Here is an 18,083-nt window from a genome sequence, read left to right on the forward strand (position 1 = left end):
TATGATGAATTAAATTAGTTTGACTCACGCTTTTTTTTATTTGTTCTCAAAAATTTGCATTTATTTTTTAAAATTTATATTTCAACTTGTATATTTTACTTTGAGTGCTACCATTGACTTTACGAAACAAGTGTTTCTTTGTTGTTTGAATTATTTGATATGCAATAATGCATAATATATATTATATAAAGTTTTAGTAGAATAAATATCTTAATAAGTATGTTTGGGATGAGGAGTCATGCTTCTGATGGCCCATCATGAGTGTAGGTCCAGTCCATTTAGGGCCCATGAACAGAGAAATTGGTGCAACTTGGGCTTACACTTGGCTGGCTGTCATTATATACTGTGAAAATAGTGCAAGTTGCCACTTGTTAAATTGAAGAAGTTTTACGGATAGTCTGTTTTGATATCGTCATTTATATTATACACGACTTTTAAATTTTCTTTTACATATATTCGTTTTAGGTATGAGATGTTTATGTTAGGTTTGACAAATTTTATATGACTGAATTGAGAAAAAAAGAAAAAAGAGAAACTGAACTTCAAACATATTTGATTGATTTTGTGTTTGAACTATGAAACGTCAGGCATAATATTATATAAGACTTTATTAAAAATAACTTCAAACACAATATCTCGTCTGAAACTATTTCAAAATGCAAAATGCGAGCATAAGTTAAATATGGCCAAATCAATATTGATGCACTTTCCTCAATTAAATTTAAAATTTCAAGATTATCGTTATTTTTTTTTTCGATTTACAGAATTGAAAAGTGGTTATTTGTGATTAGTTCCCATCACCAAGGTCTAACACATCTATTCAACAAAAAGTAACAAATAAATAAATGCTATCTTTTCATTCATTTAATTTTTGACATAATTAAAACAAGGAGATATGCAAGATTCAACTATGTAGCAAGTAACCAATTAAGAGGGCATTGAAAGAAAAAATAAATAAATTGTGACATCGCAATTCGATTTAAATCTCTTTTGTCACTTGGTTGTTTCCATTGGCCTTTTGGAACAAAATACAAATTTAATTAATTATTTATTTTGACAATTATTTCATTCCCACCTAATATATATATAGGTTAGCTCTAGTCTATAGGGATGTATGAAGTGTGAATTAGTTGTGGATATCAAAAAGTCATGAGAATGACATCAAAATCTAAATAAACATGATATTGAAGCAAAGGTCTAGGGAAACCACTAATGCGATACGATAGATAGAATTTCTTCACTAGTCGAGGGGACCTAGAGCATTAGCTATCATCATGAGTTCGTCCCAACACAATAACTATGGCTAAATTCTTTTAAAATATCATCAAATTAATTTTCATAAAAGGTAATTTCAAGCTCAGTAAATCAAATGATTTGTGGTTGAATATCTTAGTGTATTTTCAAGCGAAATGGTTTGATATTGGATAAGCCTAGAAATGGAGTAACCTCTTATAAGAAACTCTAAAGAATGACGCCCTATTGTAAAAATATGGAATCTGAGTCTAACTCAACTTAGCAGATCGTTAGTGTATTCCCTAATCAATTTGAAACTTTTACTCACTCTAACACCCTTCTTCACGTCCAGACCCTACTGAAGCATGGATCGGGAGCCCAAATGGAGATAAACCTGATTTTGGTACCATGTAAAAAAACATGACACCTAGGTCTAACTCTAGCTCGGGAGCGAGGATAGACCAAGCCCGTATACATAAGCATACTGTCAGTCTATTTCCCAACCAATATAGAACTTTTATCAATTCTAACACCTAAAAAACTCGAATTTGCATTAGTCAAGTCAGTTAATTCAGAATAACACATGTATAGTTACAAGAGAAAGAAAGGCATCCATGCTTCTATTTCTTTTTGTGAAGTTGAAAGAAAGTTGTCTTATCATAGACCCACATTTTGAGTAGAAGTAAACGTTGTAAGATGCAAATTGACATAAATTGACAAATTTAGCATACGACATATTGTCTCGTGGCACAAAGTCTTTTTAAGAGTAAACACAAAAAGGTGGATGAAGAAATTTTAGTTACAATGCAAGTTGTATGCAATGAAGACGACTATGTCAATTTTGGAATCTAATTCTTTTAAAGTCACAATAATTCAAGCCAACCCAAAGGGCCACACTAGATTTTTTGCTATTAACTTATACAACGTCATCTTACTAAGTAGGGGACTATTGTTATCAGTATATTTGTTGTATACCAAAATTTCTGACATGTATATTTTTGGCATTACTGTTTAAAGCATAAAACTTTTCATGCATATATGCTAGCTTCATACATATTTTTAGATGTGACAAAATTAGTTCATATGAAAATATGACTTGACCAATTTACTTAGTACATGTTTGTGTATTTATTAGCTATATCCATTTTTTGACATGTCTAATTGAGCACATCTAAAACTTAATTGGGCTTATTTGTATACTACAAAGTTGAGATATTAAATATGCTATTTTACTTGTTTTAATTTTATAATTAAATAAATTATAAGAGTTGGGTTAGTTGGGAGTATGATTCTTTATTTTGTTCATCTTGATTCTATCCATTTCAACCAAAGTTATATATTTTTTTGGTAAGAGTTTGGGTTGGTGTGTTCAAAATCTGAAGAACTAAACGCACAAATTAATATGATTAAGGAGATTTGATATTTACTATATATACATAAAATATAATTTTAATTATGTATAAATAGTAATATCCTTCACTAAAGGAATTCAGAACCCCTCAGGGTGGCTTTGCTCAACGGGGTCTATTAGTTGAATCGAGCTCAACTAAACTTACCACATTAATTAATTAATACTGAGTTTAGTTAATCGAAATTTTGTTATCTTTTATATAATGTATTATGTTGACATATCTGTACGTAGTGTTGTAACTTATTACATTTTTACGAAGAGCAATAATAAATATTTGCTACTAATTAAGAAGAGAAAACTCGAATATGATCGTCAATGACTAGAAAAGGAAAGCAACAACTTTATTTTATTTTTTTTAAAAACGAAAGTGGACTTTTAAATCAAAATATTGAAATGAAAATATAAAATTGTGAAGAGGAAATTCGAAAATGTTTCAATGAGGCAAACATTGAATTACATTATACATCGTGATGAAAAAAAAGCACATTTTCGATTCTCTATGATTACCAAAATAAACATAAAAAAGACTAATCATACATACAAAACTCTCAATCAGAAATGGTCAAAATAATAATTCATAACAGCAAGCTGTTAATTATTAGATTAATTAATGTTGCAAAAAAATTAATTAATTAAATGGAGAGACAAATTACGATATTTATGTGTTGCAAAATGAGGTTAGAGGGAGACAAGATGCGTAGTGCAAGCCAATTATTCTACTAATGACCTGCCTAAGATGATACTTTCCTATATACAGCAAAACATTTGTGCTTACAAATCCAACATTGATTAATACTTAATTACTATTTTTATTCAATTCTAAACTTATAATTAAATAATGGGAAAATGCACAATTACCTCCCCAACCAACCTATGCCCGAAATTTTAGAGACACACTTGTACTTTATAAGGTCATATTACTCCCATCGAACTTATTTTATAAATAACTTTCTACCCCTTTTCGACCTATGTGACACTATCATTGAAAAAACTGTCAACATGCGCTGGGCCCAGAAGATAGTGCCACATAAGTCGAAAAGGGGTAGAAAATTATTTATGAAATAAGTTCAGGGGGTAATAGGATCTTAGTATAGTATAAGTGTGTCTCTGAGATTTCGGGCATAGTTTAGAGGGGTACTTATGCATTTTCTCTTATATAATACTCCAAAACTTAATTAATAAAGTTAATTTAGTATGTAAAATACCTAATAAATATGTAAGTAAAGGTAAAATTTACTATGATCCTTAAACCTATTTGTTGAACCATATTGAGTATGCTATTGCTGTTGTATGTGGAGTCAATATGAGTCAAGTAAAATAAAATGTTGTATGTGGAGTCAATATGAGCCAAGTAAAATAAAACGTAGAAGATATTAAAATATAATATTATGGTTGCCCTTTCAGCTTGTCAAATGGATAGAGTCCATCAATAATAGTTGGAGTTGATAATTAATTAATAACTTGTCATTTAATTAAGGTTAATGAATTATTCTCTATAATAATATAATTACCATCGAGCTAACTCACGTGAAAATAACTCTTCTCTCGAAATCTCACGTGCATTAGTTTGATAAACCAAAATCTTGATTATTGTGATATACATATAGTTAAATGGTGAAATCGATCACCAAGATTAAAAAAAACTAACCTTTATACTTAAACGAGTTTAATCTTAAAACTTTTTATAACTGAATATAAATATTAAAATTTGTGTAAAAAATACAAAATGTAATTGAATCTGTATTTTATGCGTCTAACTTTGACCATAAAATTAAATATAAAAGTAACCTATTGTTATGGAGTTAGAAAATTTTCAAATTGAATTTAAATGTGAATTATATTGCCAACTCAACTAATATTATGACTTAGCAAACAACTAGTACCACATATTAACAGTGATTTGGAGAGTAAGGTCGTCAGCAATTGACTTAAAATAATCTAATATGACTTTATAACCACAAGAGTTGGCTTCTTATTGGTCCTACATAAACAAAACAAAAATAAGAGAAAATAAAATTTACTAATTAAAATTAAAATATATATTTCTTTTGTATGTTAATTGACTTATGTGTGGTGATTTGCAAAACGATCTTTAATAAGCAGCTCACTAATGATGATATCTTAAATATTTAATTATTTTAACCTAATTTCATGACGGTGTTCTAACATAAAATATAGATTTTGAAATTCTGATGATTAAGCACCCTTTCATATTTAATTGAAAATCTCAAATTTGATTCGTAAAAATTGTATCATTTTATATAGAAAAAACTGAATTTTTCCATATATATCGAATACAAAACAATATCAAACGTCAAATAGAAAATATAACAAAATATTGAGATTGTGATAACTCCAAAAGAGAAATGGTGTAACTAACATAACGACCCTTCACCAAGATAACTTGATTAAATAAACTATTTTGTTGAAAATGAAATATAGCTTACGCAATTTGGTAGCATTATATATAGGCTATCAAATAAATAGAATTAATGAGATCATCCTAGAAATTATTAACACATAAAACAAGTTTTGGCTCCTTATTTTTCTTTGTGCCTAACTCTGTTTATGTCATCTATGAACTAAGAGACATGCATGTATTATTACTAATGGATAAAACATGAAAATATAAACAACAACTAAAAAAATCTTAAAATAATAATAATAATAATAATAATAATACAAATATATATAACTATAGTCAGCTGGTCCATGGGGGCAAGTTCTCTACTCTCTACTCTCTCTCTTCTATAATACATTAAAATATATTACTTTATTATTTATTCGATTTTTCATTAGTCAATGTTTGATATCTGTATTGAAGTTAGGATAATATAAATTCACATTATGTAGATCTTGTTCGAGAAAAACATTTCTTGTTATATATTTTTCATACTCAAAACTTAAAAATTAAAACCTTTGATTAATAATAAAACAGTCTCATCTATGCCACCGTGTCGTTCGAATAAATGAAAATTAAGAAAGTAGAATTATTGGTGTGGACTTCTAAGATCAAGAATTTATTTACAACTAATTGTTATGATTCGTCCATTTGGCACTTCCTGTCTGCAGGCTGGCTCTTGGAGCTCGTGAAAGAATATGCAAAGAATAATTTATTTTATTTCTCTATCTTTGATTCCCCTTTGAATCTATCTGCAATTTAATTATTTTTATAAACTCAAAAACTTTTAAAAAATTAAATAAATATGACTTGTGGTGTTGATTCAGAGGAATTGCGAAATATGCACGTAATTCTCACTTATTTTGATTCTTTCATGGGAATCGAGAACAAGACAATGCTCACATATAAAATATGAATTTATGTTGATAGGTGTAATGATTTCATTTAAAATTTTGAGAAAATATATTTAAAATATGAGTTAATTATGTTTATACCATGATATTCACTTTCATAAGCAAACACATAAATATTTCTTTTTTAAACCAAAAAAAATCATAGGTCATAATAACTTGTAAGGTCGATCGAAAACTTAACTTTGTCTATTCTGAAATCATAATAATTTTTTATAATTTTTTTACTCTATAACTTAAGATTAGTTATATATCATTTCTTTAGTCTAATGATATTAAATAAAGTCATGTATAATTATTTTGTAAGTAATATATTAAGAATATAATTAACTAATAAAAGTGTGATTTGTCTAATAACTTAAATTTTTAGATGAGACAGTTACAAACTTTAACATTGTATCAGAGTCCTAAGATCAAATTCATTGTCGCTCATATCAAAAAGAATTTTCACATACTTTACCCATAAAAAAAAATCAGGCTTAAATTCAACGTGATATAATTATATAAATATTTTTTATATTATGATCAAGAATATACTAATCTATTTGGTTATGATGATAGGTTTGATCGGTAAGAAAGAATATACTACTAGCAAAAAGGGTCGATGAACTCAAACATCGAAATGGGACCTCTTAAAACCGACCAATAAGGTCCTTTTTAGAACCTAATTTTATCTGTTTTTTTCTAAAATAATTTATGAATTTATCGAAAATTACATTAGTCAACTCCTAATATTTAAATCGATTATGAGTCATATTTATGTGGATGTAAACTTGTAATATATCCCTACTATTCAAGATGATCACATCTTCGCAATTACCGACATGGATTATAGTAAATAGTTCAGATTTTTTTGTTCTTAAATAAAAAATTTCTAATTTAAGCTTTTGAAAATAAAAATAATTTTATTGATAGTGTTGCTTCCTTAAATGGTTGTATTCAATACGAGTATCAAGTACTTGTATGAGAAATTAAAAATAAAATATCTTTATAAATTATCGACTATTTATATCCAGCAAAAATAAATATAGAGTTTTTTTTTTTTAATTACAGGGTTAATTTGTTGTGTTTTGTGTAGTGTAAGAACTCCAAATTTAAACTGACTTTTCATTTAATCATTTTTAATTTTTTTATTTTACTACTAGTATCTACGAGTTATCTACTATTTTCATTTATTAGATGTCAATGAAAATTAAAGGACAATCAAAGCTTATAAACCCCACAAATAAATGCTAGATAACATTTTAAATAAAAACTGGCCTAAAGGTGGTGAATGTTAGTTAAATACCTACCAAATGTTTCTACTAAATATTTTTTTTCAAAAAAAAAAAAAAAAACATACAAAATGAGTTTGGCATAAAAGTGGAGTGGGTTAAGTCAAACCCATACAAAATGTTTCTTTTCTAATTAAAAAAATAATTTAATCGCACATCAGTTTGTCTATTTTGACTTTCCAGAGAATAAGTAAAGTACTAAAATTGAGAAAATAATTTGTGCATGTATTGATCCTTCTTTATTATTATTGAAAAATGTCTCAGTTGAATTACGTTTAAAGTTCATATTTTTTATAATTAATATCAAACTCATTTTATAAAATTTTAATTTATCTCATAATAAATTTATCGTAAAACAAACAGATTCAACAAAAATTCAATAATTTCAGTTTATACACTATTTATCTGTATTACAAATAAAATGCATTAAATAGGTATAAATAATATGTTTGATATCTAGAAAATCGAATGAATTAATTTTTTAAAAAAACAACCTCTAATTTATTTATTATGTTATATTATTCGCGTTTCATATGTTTAGTCATGATGTGGGAGATTCCATGAGTCATTGACTTGGCCTTTAAAGATAATAGTGGAAATAACTTGATAAACACATGTTATTTTTAGTATGTACTGAACCAAATATAGTAACGTCACTACAAAGTGGAAGGAATAAAGTTAATTAACCAAAAATAAAAAATAAAAAATAAAGGAATAAATTTGTCTAAGCGTCAGTTGTCGTTTTCCATTTATGTTTTTTCTTTTAACTTCTTAGTTCTTAATATTTTGTTTTACCATATGATAGGTCATAGGTATATACATACCATAGGTTTAATTTAAGCTTTGACAAATATATTGTTAGAGTAAATACTCATTTTATATTATTGCTATGGGAAAAAAATTTATGCTTAATTGAGACTGTAAATGTTGAACGATGACGGGAATCAAAAAGAGATATCAGAAAGAAGGATTAATAGATATTTAAATTGATACGAGATAAAATTTTGACTCAAAGGTATAAATAATATTTTTAGCTTGAAAAGTGAAAAACTATATTAGAGGTGTCATGTCTCCGGGATTATATTAAGTTCTACGCCTTCGTTTTTTAGATATTTTTTTAAAAATATCTAAAATACTATTTATTGAGATCCAAGAATTGCCTAATATTTAAAATTAATATTATACAGCAATAAAAAATATAATAATCATTCACGTTTTTTTTCGACTTACTCATAAATAATTAGTTTAACAGAAAACACTTATTTTCTTAATTATAATTAGTTGTTGATCTGCTCTTTAGAGAATTTAATTATATGCATGAAAAGGAGGTTAATTAGTTCATCGATATGGTAATTAAATAATTAATTAACTAGATTGGCAGCCTGAACATACAAAATTAAACAGAAGAAAAATAAGTTCCCACTATATAATTAATGAGTTTTGTAAACCATAGATTTTAGACGCTGGATTAATGATTTCTAATTTAGTCAACAAAATTGAAAATTCTTAATAATCACTTTGCGTAGCCATCTTTGCTTATTTAAACTTGTCCAATTTTAGCATTAATTCTATAATTAATCTTTTATTAAACTGGTTAAAGAATAATTAACTACCAGAAAAAAAACAAGATTTAAGGATAATCTATCAAGAAACTAAAATTACTATTCCTTTAATTATTTAATCCTAATAATTGATGCGTAGAATATAAAGACACAACAATTTTTTTCTGCATGAGTTGTTGTACACGTATGAAAAATTATATCCCCATAAGTTTTGCTTATCCTTAAAAAAGAAAAATTGGCTACAATTTTTTCAATCAATTTTTAAGTAACAGTAATGAAAGAGATTGAAAATGAAAGGCCATGTTCTTTTGTATCCATTTATATACTCCAATGAGAGGTCGATCCAGGTGGGGTTCATGTGTTCAGAAAAATTCATTAATTTTTTTGTAGATCCTATATTTGTATTAGAAAATTAATATGTGAATTGTCAAGTAAAATTAATTTAAAAATCTTTAAACTTTTAATTTTGGCTCCTCCACTGACCGTAACGTTGGTCCTCGATGGACATGAACATGGACCTCGTTACACTGAAAGGACGGGAACTTTTTCTTATATCTACTGAAAATAGAACGTGCAAATAATTCAAAAGTGATCTAATAGTATATACACAATTATACAGACAAAAAGAAAATTATTGGAGTAAAATTAGAAAGAACATTGTGTGAAATGCTAATTGTTACATAATTTTGCTAGTGCAACTTTTTTTTTTTATAAGGTCAAAGCACTCAAAAAAGTACCATAGTCTTTGTTTTTTTTTTTTTCTCTTTTTGTAATATTATTCTTTATCTTTTTCTTGAGCTGTCCAAATCTGGAAATTTCATATTTTTTTAATTTGTAAATTTTTCTTTAGTCCCTATTCAGTTCCTAAAGTTTGGCAAAGAGATTTTATAGTGATTATTTTCCATTTGTCAAGGTGTCTTTTCTCCATTGGTAAATTATAAAAGTGGTGGTGGGTGGATATTTGAAAAATATTAATCAAGGAATGGTGGAGAAAAAAAGTGAAAATATCGATCGGCTCTAATTTTTTTGTGAATTTATATCATTAAACGCCCTGCCTAACAGTCTTTTATTAATAACAAAATAAAAATTTTCAATAAAAATTAGTATAAGTAAGAGAGATAAAGAAGACTTTAACTTACCATTTCTAATGAGGTTATGAATTTCTATCTTTAACAAAGACGTACTAGTAAAATAAGACCGTAAAGAATTATGTATAATATTCTAGGATTATTGTAGCGTTTAAAATAAATTATATGATGATATTACATATGAGAATACTTAAGTAATGAAAATTATAAAAGTCAAAAAGAAAGTTGAGTTATAAACCTCAAACTTCCTTTTACATAGAGATGTGCTGAAAAAGATAAATTGTTATTCACAATTGTCCAATAACTCGTAATAGTTCATTACTTATTGAATCTTGTTACAGTTTAACACTGTAATAAGTATGATTTCTTTTTTATCAGTCGTATTGATAAAAAATTATCAATTTGTAAAAAAAAACAAGTGTTTTATATATACTTGTTTTTATTCTTTTTCATATCGATAAATAAAAATCTCTTATTAATATATTATTTTAAATCGATTGATGAGAAAAATAAAAATAAAAACTAGGTACTACTAGGTATTAATATATATTATTTAAATTTAAAAATGATTACTTTTGAATAAAAAGTGGAAACGTGATTTTCCCTATTGTTTGGGTGCATTCTACCACTTTTCCTATCTTTCACTTTTTGAATGTATGGCCACCACATAAAAGTTCTTATATTAGGAGTTGAATTATCTTTTTGACGTGCAATATTTATTTGAACACCAACAACTTAGACTTTTGAGTTTTTATTAAATTTTTTCCAATTATTAGTTGCTAAGAAACAAAATACCAAAAAAAAAAAGTTGTAAAATTCCTGGGCCAGACAAATGATTTTGTTTTCCTCTTAAGGTAAAATGTAATGGATACTGAAAATCCTCAAATTTTCATGTCAATCACCCATTTTTTTGTAAAGTTATATTTTACTCACAAGATACCCGGGAACTATACAACTTCTTGTGATTATTGCACCAAATTGCATTATCACTTTAATTTTACAACAATCTAGAATTTTTACTATGCCATACTCAAGGTTAAAACTAACCGATCATGTTAAAGTTTATTCTTTCAAATAAATTGATCACACACTTCGATATGATATAAAAGTAATAAAAGGCTGTAAGTTACACATTTCGATATGATATAAAAGTAATAAAATGCTACAGTGCTCATTATCAAAATAATTTTTCATAATAGTGGTTACCGTGAAAATTAGGTCTTAGGTCTAACTCACACCTCAAAAGTTAGCTCAAAGGAAGGAGGATTGTCCAAGCCTTATAAGGAGTCTACCCATCTCATTAACCACTGATGTGGGACTTTTGTCATTCTTTAACAGCTATGAGTCATGAATTCGACAAAATTTAATTGTTTTCGCACAAATTCTATATTTATATTATAACATTTATGAATAATTTATTATTTTAATTCAGAACCCATAAATTTCGACTCGATTTGATCACAACTCAGGTACTCTTTATCACTTTCTTTATTGTCAATATCTAATACTCAAAGGTTATCATCAAACACTACATTCTTAACCAAGTACATTTATCATATATCGCTTATTTCGATACCTACAAAACTTTTTTAGATTTAACCCAAGGTAAAACATTTTGTTATACATACATCAACTAATTTTAATTTAAGTGATATTATCTCTTTTTAATTTCTTAAACTAAAGATGTAATGCACTTTTTTTTTTTTTTGCTTTTATGTTCATGGGTTCAAGCATTTATCATTTCACTATCAATCATTTGAAACTAGCTAGGGACCACGAAATTTCCTCCCAAAAGAAATAAAAAGAAAATAAAAACAATCATGTGGACTTTACCATTCCCACTTATAATGGACCCTAAAATAAAATAAATTAAACTAAAGGTATTAAAATAAAAATTATAATAAAAGCAAAATGAATAGCCTCAAATCCACGGCTATAAAAGGGTTATAGAATCAATTGAATCTTACCATAAGTTTTGGATACCTTTCTATCTATCTCCCATAATCTTAATATCTCCAATTTCTTCCTTTAACCTTTTGATACACACACACACAAAAAAAAATGTCACTTCCTGAGACACAACATGACACAAAAACTCTCCCAGATGCTTGGGATTACAAAGGTCGACCAGCTCTTCGTTCCTCGTCCGGCGGTTGGTCTAGCGCCGCGATGATATTAGGTAATTCACTAACATATGTTCTGTCATGAGTTTAACGAAACTTATTATAATAATTATTTGATATGATCGACTGACTCTTGATTCTGAATGGATTACGTAGGGATTGAGGCGGTGGAGAGGCTAACAACACTAGGTATAGCTGTAAACCTTGTGACATATTTGACTGGAACAATGCATTTAGGAAATGCAAGTTCAGCCAACAACGTTACAAATTTTCTTGGGACTTCATTTATGTTAACTTTACTTGGTGGATTTGTAGCCGACACTTTTCTTGGACGGTTCGTAAATTTCTATGATTTAAAATTTATATAATAATTATGTCATGACTAGCTAACATATTTTTTATTTTTTTTAAAATTAATCAGGTACCTTACAATTGGTATCTTTACTACTATTCAAGCTATGGTACGTGTTAATTATTTTCTTGAATATTGATTGGTTGATAACTTAAATAGATAAATAGAAAATTTTTTATTTTTATGAAGTGACTTAGCTTTATATACTTTTTAAGTGCCATCATGTTGGAATTGGACTTAACTTGGTCATCATCATTATCATCATCAAATCAAGTTTTTTATTTTCTTCTTACGTGAGATTGATGCATGGAAATTTATAAAAACTTTTTTAAGAATTTGTGATGAGGAGAATGGAAAGAGTAAGAATGACAAATATGAAGAAATTAAAGAATCAATATGTAAGTGATGAAAGTTTAGATTGCATATTTATAAATGTTGTGAAGAGGAAAATCGAATGGAAAAGGGGATTAAGATGAGGAAAAATTTAGTAACACTTGGCTTAAATTAACTTATTTTATGAGTGTTGAATATGGTTGATTATGAAATAAGAAAATGGAAAGAGAGAAGAAAGAAGAAGAAAAAGGAGGAAAAACATAGTATATGTTAACTCCCCTAGTTGAATCTTATAAAAAGAAAAAAAAGATTCTTTTTCATTTCTCTTTCTTCAAAAAGAGTTCCAAAGTTTTATGTATTAAAATAAAAATAAAAATACATATATTACATAGTTAACTTGAAATAATATATAGGATAACTAAAAAAGGATTAATAATCTATTATAACCTGTTTGATATGCTGTCTGAATATAAGAAGGTTTAATTTTTTCTTTTAATTTCATATATCAGTAGATGTTGAATCTTTTAACTTTTTTCGTGTATTGATTTTCTTTACAGGGTGTTACGATCTTGACCATTTCAACTATAATCCCAAGCCTCCAACCACCAAAGTGTGAGCTAGGTAGTTCAACATGCATCCCCGCAAGTGGCAAACAACTCATGGTCCTATACATCGCGCTATACATGACCGCACTCGGGACCGGGGGGTTAAAATCCAGCGTGTCCGGGTTCGGGTCGGACCAATTTGATGAAACGGACAAAAAAGAAAGAGGACAAATGATAAAATTCTTCAATTGGTTCTTTTTCTTTATTAACGTGGGATCACTAGGTGCAGTGACAATATTAGTGTACATTCAAGATAATTTGGGAAGAGAATGGGGTTATGGAATTTGTGCTTGTGCTATCGTTATCGGTTTGGTGATTTTTCTATCGGGAACTAGAAAATATCGGTTTAAGAAACTTGTGGGGAGTCCATTGACACAAATTGCTTCCGTTTTTGTGGCTGCTTTGAGGAAAAAACATTTGGAATTACCTTCTGATCCTTCACTTCTTTTCAATATTGATGATATTCCTGGTGATGGAAATAAAAAAGCTAAACAAAGGTTGCCACACAGCAAAGAGTACCGGTGAGTTTTCATTTTTTATCTCCAACGTTATGTTGTCAGTATATATAATTTAAATTATTTTTTTTTCTATTGTCATCATAGTACTTGTTGAATTAACCACCTAACTACAATAAATTCCCTTTAAAAATATTGTTTTTAGCAAATGATGAGTTCTATACATTTTTAGAAAGAAAAATTATGTTTTTTAAAGTTTAAACCATGTGCAATGTCCTGACAAATCTCTAGATCAAGGGAAAAAAGATGCCAACAATTGGAAAAAATGAAACATTTTATGTGCAAGTTATCTTAATTTTTGATTGGCTTATATTATTTGCATAATTATTTTTTTTTTGAAGTTCTTTGAACTTATCCCAATGGTAGGCCAAATATTTGATAGGTAACCACCACCATCAAACAATAAATCAAAATATCTCCAATCAAATCAACTCAAAAATTTCATTTTGTCGAAATGTTTTAGCATATATGGGCAAGATATTCAACATTTTAATAATATTTTTGCAAGTTGACTTATAATAATATATAATTGAATATAAAGTAGCCTTACCCCCACCACCCCAAGGAATTTGGAGTATACTAATTAGTAATTACTTACTTTTTTTTTCATATGTGTGGAAATTAAAATATAGCCTTCCTCACTTATTGCCTATAGACTTATGATTGTTAATATTAATTACTACTATTACTAACACGAGCGCACTTTTAATGACCAATATACTCCCTTTTTATGATATAATATTTTTTTTGTTACAATTCAATTAAAAGGTTGTAATCATACATCTTTTAAATGAATAAAAACCCAAAAAAAAAGGTAAATAGTTCTATCACTAACTTTTCCTTGATAGTGATTTGTCCTTTGAAGCAAATTTTGAAACTTCTTCCTTATAAATCCTTTTTTTTTTCTTATATAATTTTTTCTTTATTTACACTGAACATATTATTATTATTATTCGGGATGCTAGGGTTGGGATGGGGGACAGATCAAGACAAATGGATAAACTTTGGAACTTAAAGATTGTTCAAATATAATATAATTCTCGTACAAATACAACGTCATATGTCAGATAATATGATACATGAATATAGTATTTTCTCATCTCAAATAGAAAATAAATATTTTATTATTTTAATTTAGAGATTCAGTGAATACTTTTGTCTTTAAGAACTAAATAAAACCAAGATCACGAGATACTCTCATGTCTCAGCCAGTCTGTCACTCATACAACTTGTCAAGTTTTAAATCTAAGCAACAAAATTTTATTTATTTAAACAAAAAAGAAGTGGACTACAATAATAATAAAAATAATAATTTTCTCCATTTTTTCCCCTTATTTTAAACAATAATGTCATTAAATTACAATTATATTGTGGACCAAAGATTTTGACCATGAATCTTGTTTTTATTGTGCTCTTTACAGTTTCTTGGACAAGGCTGCTATTAAGGTAAATGACGTTGAATCTGCTGGATTTACCGTGGTAAATAAATGGAATTTATCTACTTTAACTGATGTTGAAGAGGTAAAATTGGTACTTAGAATGTTACCAACATGGGCCACAACTATAATGTTTTGGACTGTCTATGCCCAAATGACAACATTTTCCGTATCACAAGCTACAACAATGGATCGTCACATCGGAAAATTCGAGATCCCTCCGGCGTCGTTGACGCTATTTTTCGTAGGAAGTATCCTCTTAACATGTGTGTTCTACGATCGTGTAGTTATACCAATCACTAAACGTGTCCTCAACAATCCACAGGGGTTAAGCCCACTGCAACGTATTGCAGTAGGCTTAGTCCTATCGATTATAGCTATGATTGCGGCCGCATTGACCGAAGTGAAAAGATTAAACGTGGCACACATGCATGGATTGACTAATGATGCTAATGCTATGATACCATTGAGTGTTTTTTGGTTAGTGCCACAATTTTTACTAGTAGGGGCAGGTGAAGCATTTACATATATTGGACAACTTGATTTCTTTTTAAGAGAATGCCCAAAAGGGATGAAAACAATGAGTACAGGGTTGTTTTTGAGTACACTTTCACTTGGATTTTTCGTCAGTTCAATTTTGGTGACAATTGTGCACAAAGTAACGGGGGATAAACCATGGTTAGCTGATAATTTGAACCAAGGAAGGTTATATGATTTCTATTGGCTATTGGCAATATTGAGTGTGTTGAATTTGATGATTTTCTTGTTTTTTTCGAGACGATACGTGTACAAGGAAAAGAGGCTAGCTGACGTTGGGATTGAAATGGAGGATTCAGGACCAGCTTGTCACTAAGATCTTTTTTCATAAAAGTAAATTAGTTTTTCTTTTTTTCTTAAAACTTTAATGGAAGGGTTACGTATGTATTGTAGGTAACCTAGTTATAATATATGTACAAAGAATGGAAAAGAGCAAAGTTAATGAAAAGTTGTAGCTCATTCCAATCTTCTTTTTTTCTCATATGCATATGTATTTGTACAATAACCAAAATAATATAAATCAAATGCAATCGAATGAGCAATTTCCAAAGAAAGTACTATACATCTTCTTCTCTTTTTCTTTTTTTTTTGTTATTATCCTTTATGTGTGATCACGTTTAAAACTCATCCTATAAAGGACAAATGATCGATGAAAATATCATGTTGTTGGTGTCAAATTTCATAGTGCACTATAACTATTCAATATCACTAAGGAAATAATTTTGTACAATTATTTAGTTTTAGTGATCAAGTATTTTATTTTAAACTATTCGACTATAAATAATAAAGCAGTAAAAATAATTTACGAACTTATAATATCAAAATACAACTATTATACTCAAATGAGTACAAAAAGCCCTAGGTATGTTCATAAGGCGGACCTCGTAGTGTGGTCACGCCGCACACTGCCAGTCTCTTTTTAAATAATTTTTGACGTCATATAAAAAGTATAAATTAAATAATTGTTCAAAAAAGAAACTAAATAAAATAAAATAAATAAATCAATTGAATAATCTCTTTGTTTTGTTATATAAATTTGAACATAACCACCTATCGCTTAAATCATTTAGAAGTAATAAGAAGAAGAAGAAAATACGAAAAAATAAAAACAAGAACTAGTAATATGTATTATCTCAAATAGTGAAATAGTAGTTTCAAATTAAAAATGTCCAATCAAAATAAATATTAACATGCGTATGATAATTTTCTCAAAAGAAAAAAAAAAGGTGGACCAATGATCTATCCATTTTCAATAATTAAATTAGGACCTTATACTAAAAACATTTTCTCTAAACTAAAAGTCCAGATATTATGACAACACAATCACATGTTTCAAACTCATGATATTTGTCTTACAAAATCAGTAGCTGTTTGCCTGTTGTAATGGATCAGAAACTCAATCAAACCACACAAAAAAAATATTTGTTTTATTAAAAGAAGTCGGATCAATGATGTATCAAATTCGAATCTTAAGAATGAAATTTTTTTTACGAAATATATATATATATATATATATATTTTGTTACTACACTCACCTAACACAAAGTCTCAATTTAATTACGATCAGTATAAATTCTGAATACCAGATATTTTTTTATAAAAAAAAAAGTAGATTGCGGAAAGTCTTGATGATCCCATCTAAGGTTGTGATGGATGATAAAATAGAACTTTTTCCATTCTTAACTAGAAAAAATAGGTCTTGAATTTGAGTTTCAAGAATTGAAAAGATACTAGTAAAAATACTTACTTTCTAAATAAGTTTTATGCAATATAAAAAATCAATCGAGACTTCAAAATAAATATTGATATCAGGTTCAGCAAAAATACAGCCAGGAACATGTTGTCGTGTTTGTAAAAATGCCAACACTGTTTTGTTATATTTTATTTTATTTTATTTTATTTTACCAGTTTCCGATACTGTGGGAAAGCAAATATAATTCTATGGGCTCTAATCAGACACTACGTATATATTTCTCTTTTATTACTTCCCGGTCCCCTCACTCCCCAACATAATTTCTCTCTATTTTAAATCAATTATTTCATTATTTTTATATAAAATAAGATCCAGTATATATATATATATATACACGTATAATTTGTTTAAATAAATATCGATCCAGAAATAATTAAGAATTAAGTGTTGTCAGGTTATGTTGCAGAGTTATATATTGTTACAAGAGGGGAGATACCTATACAACGAATCTAAAAGTATCAACTTCTACATTAAATACTTGAATTTGACGACTTCAAGTTTTATATTATTTTTAAAAAAAAATAATATTTATATATCTTTATCTTTGAT

General features: G+C 27.8%; 1 protein-coding gene across 1 annotated transcript; it reads left to right on the top strand.

Annotated features, from left to right (window-relative positions):
- The first annotated feature begins 11,756 nt into the window (after positions 1–11,756).
- LOC101249671 (protein NRT1/ PTR FAMILY 6.3) lies at positions 11,757–16,335 on the top strand. Its single transcript, XM_004245698.5, has 5 exons — positions 11,757–12,059; positions 12,160–12,337; positions 12,425–12,464; positions 13,246–13,814; positions 15,230–16,335. Exons 1-5 carry the CDS (start codon positions 11,942–11,944, stop codon positions 16,095–16,097), a joined length of 1,773 nt encoding a protein of 590 aa, XP_004245746.2. The 5' UTR covers positions 11,757–11,941; the 3' UTR covers positions 16,098–16,335.
- The last annotated feature ends 1,748 nt before the right edge of the window (positions 16,336–18,083 follow it).

Source organism: Solanum lycopersicum, chromosome 8, assembly GCF_036512215.1.
Source record: "Solanum lycopersicum chromosome 8, SLM_r2.1".
Lineage (NCBI taxonomy): Eukaryota > Viridiplantae > Streptophyta > Magnoliopsida > Solanales > Solanaceae > Solanum > Solanum lycopersicum.

What these genes read in the sequence shown, in the direction of transcription:
- LOC101249671 (XM_004245698.5), top strand. Translation starts at nt 11,942, where the DNA reads ATGTCACTTCCTGAGACACAACATGACACAAAAACTCTCCCAGATGCT. An exon ending in TAGCGCCGCGATGATATTAG is followed by an intron (nt 12,060 to 12,159) that starts GTAATTCACTAA and finishes TGGATTACGTAG; the next exon opens with GGATTGAGGCGGTGGAGAGG. An exon ending in CCACACAGCAAAGAGTACCG is followed by an intron (nt 13,815 to 15,229) that starts GTGAGTTTTCAT and finishes TGCTCTTTACAG; the next exon opens with TTTCTTGGACAAGGCTGCTA.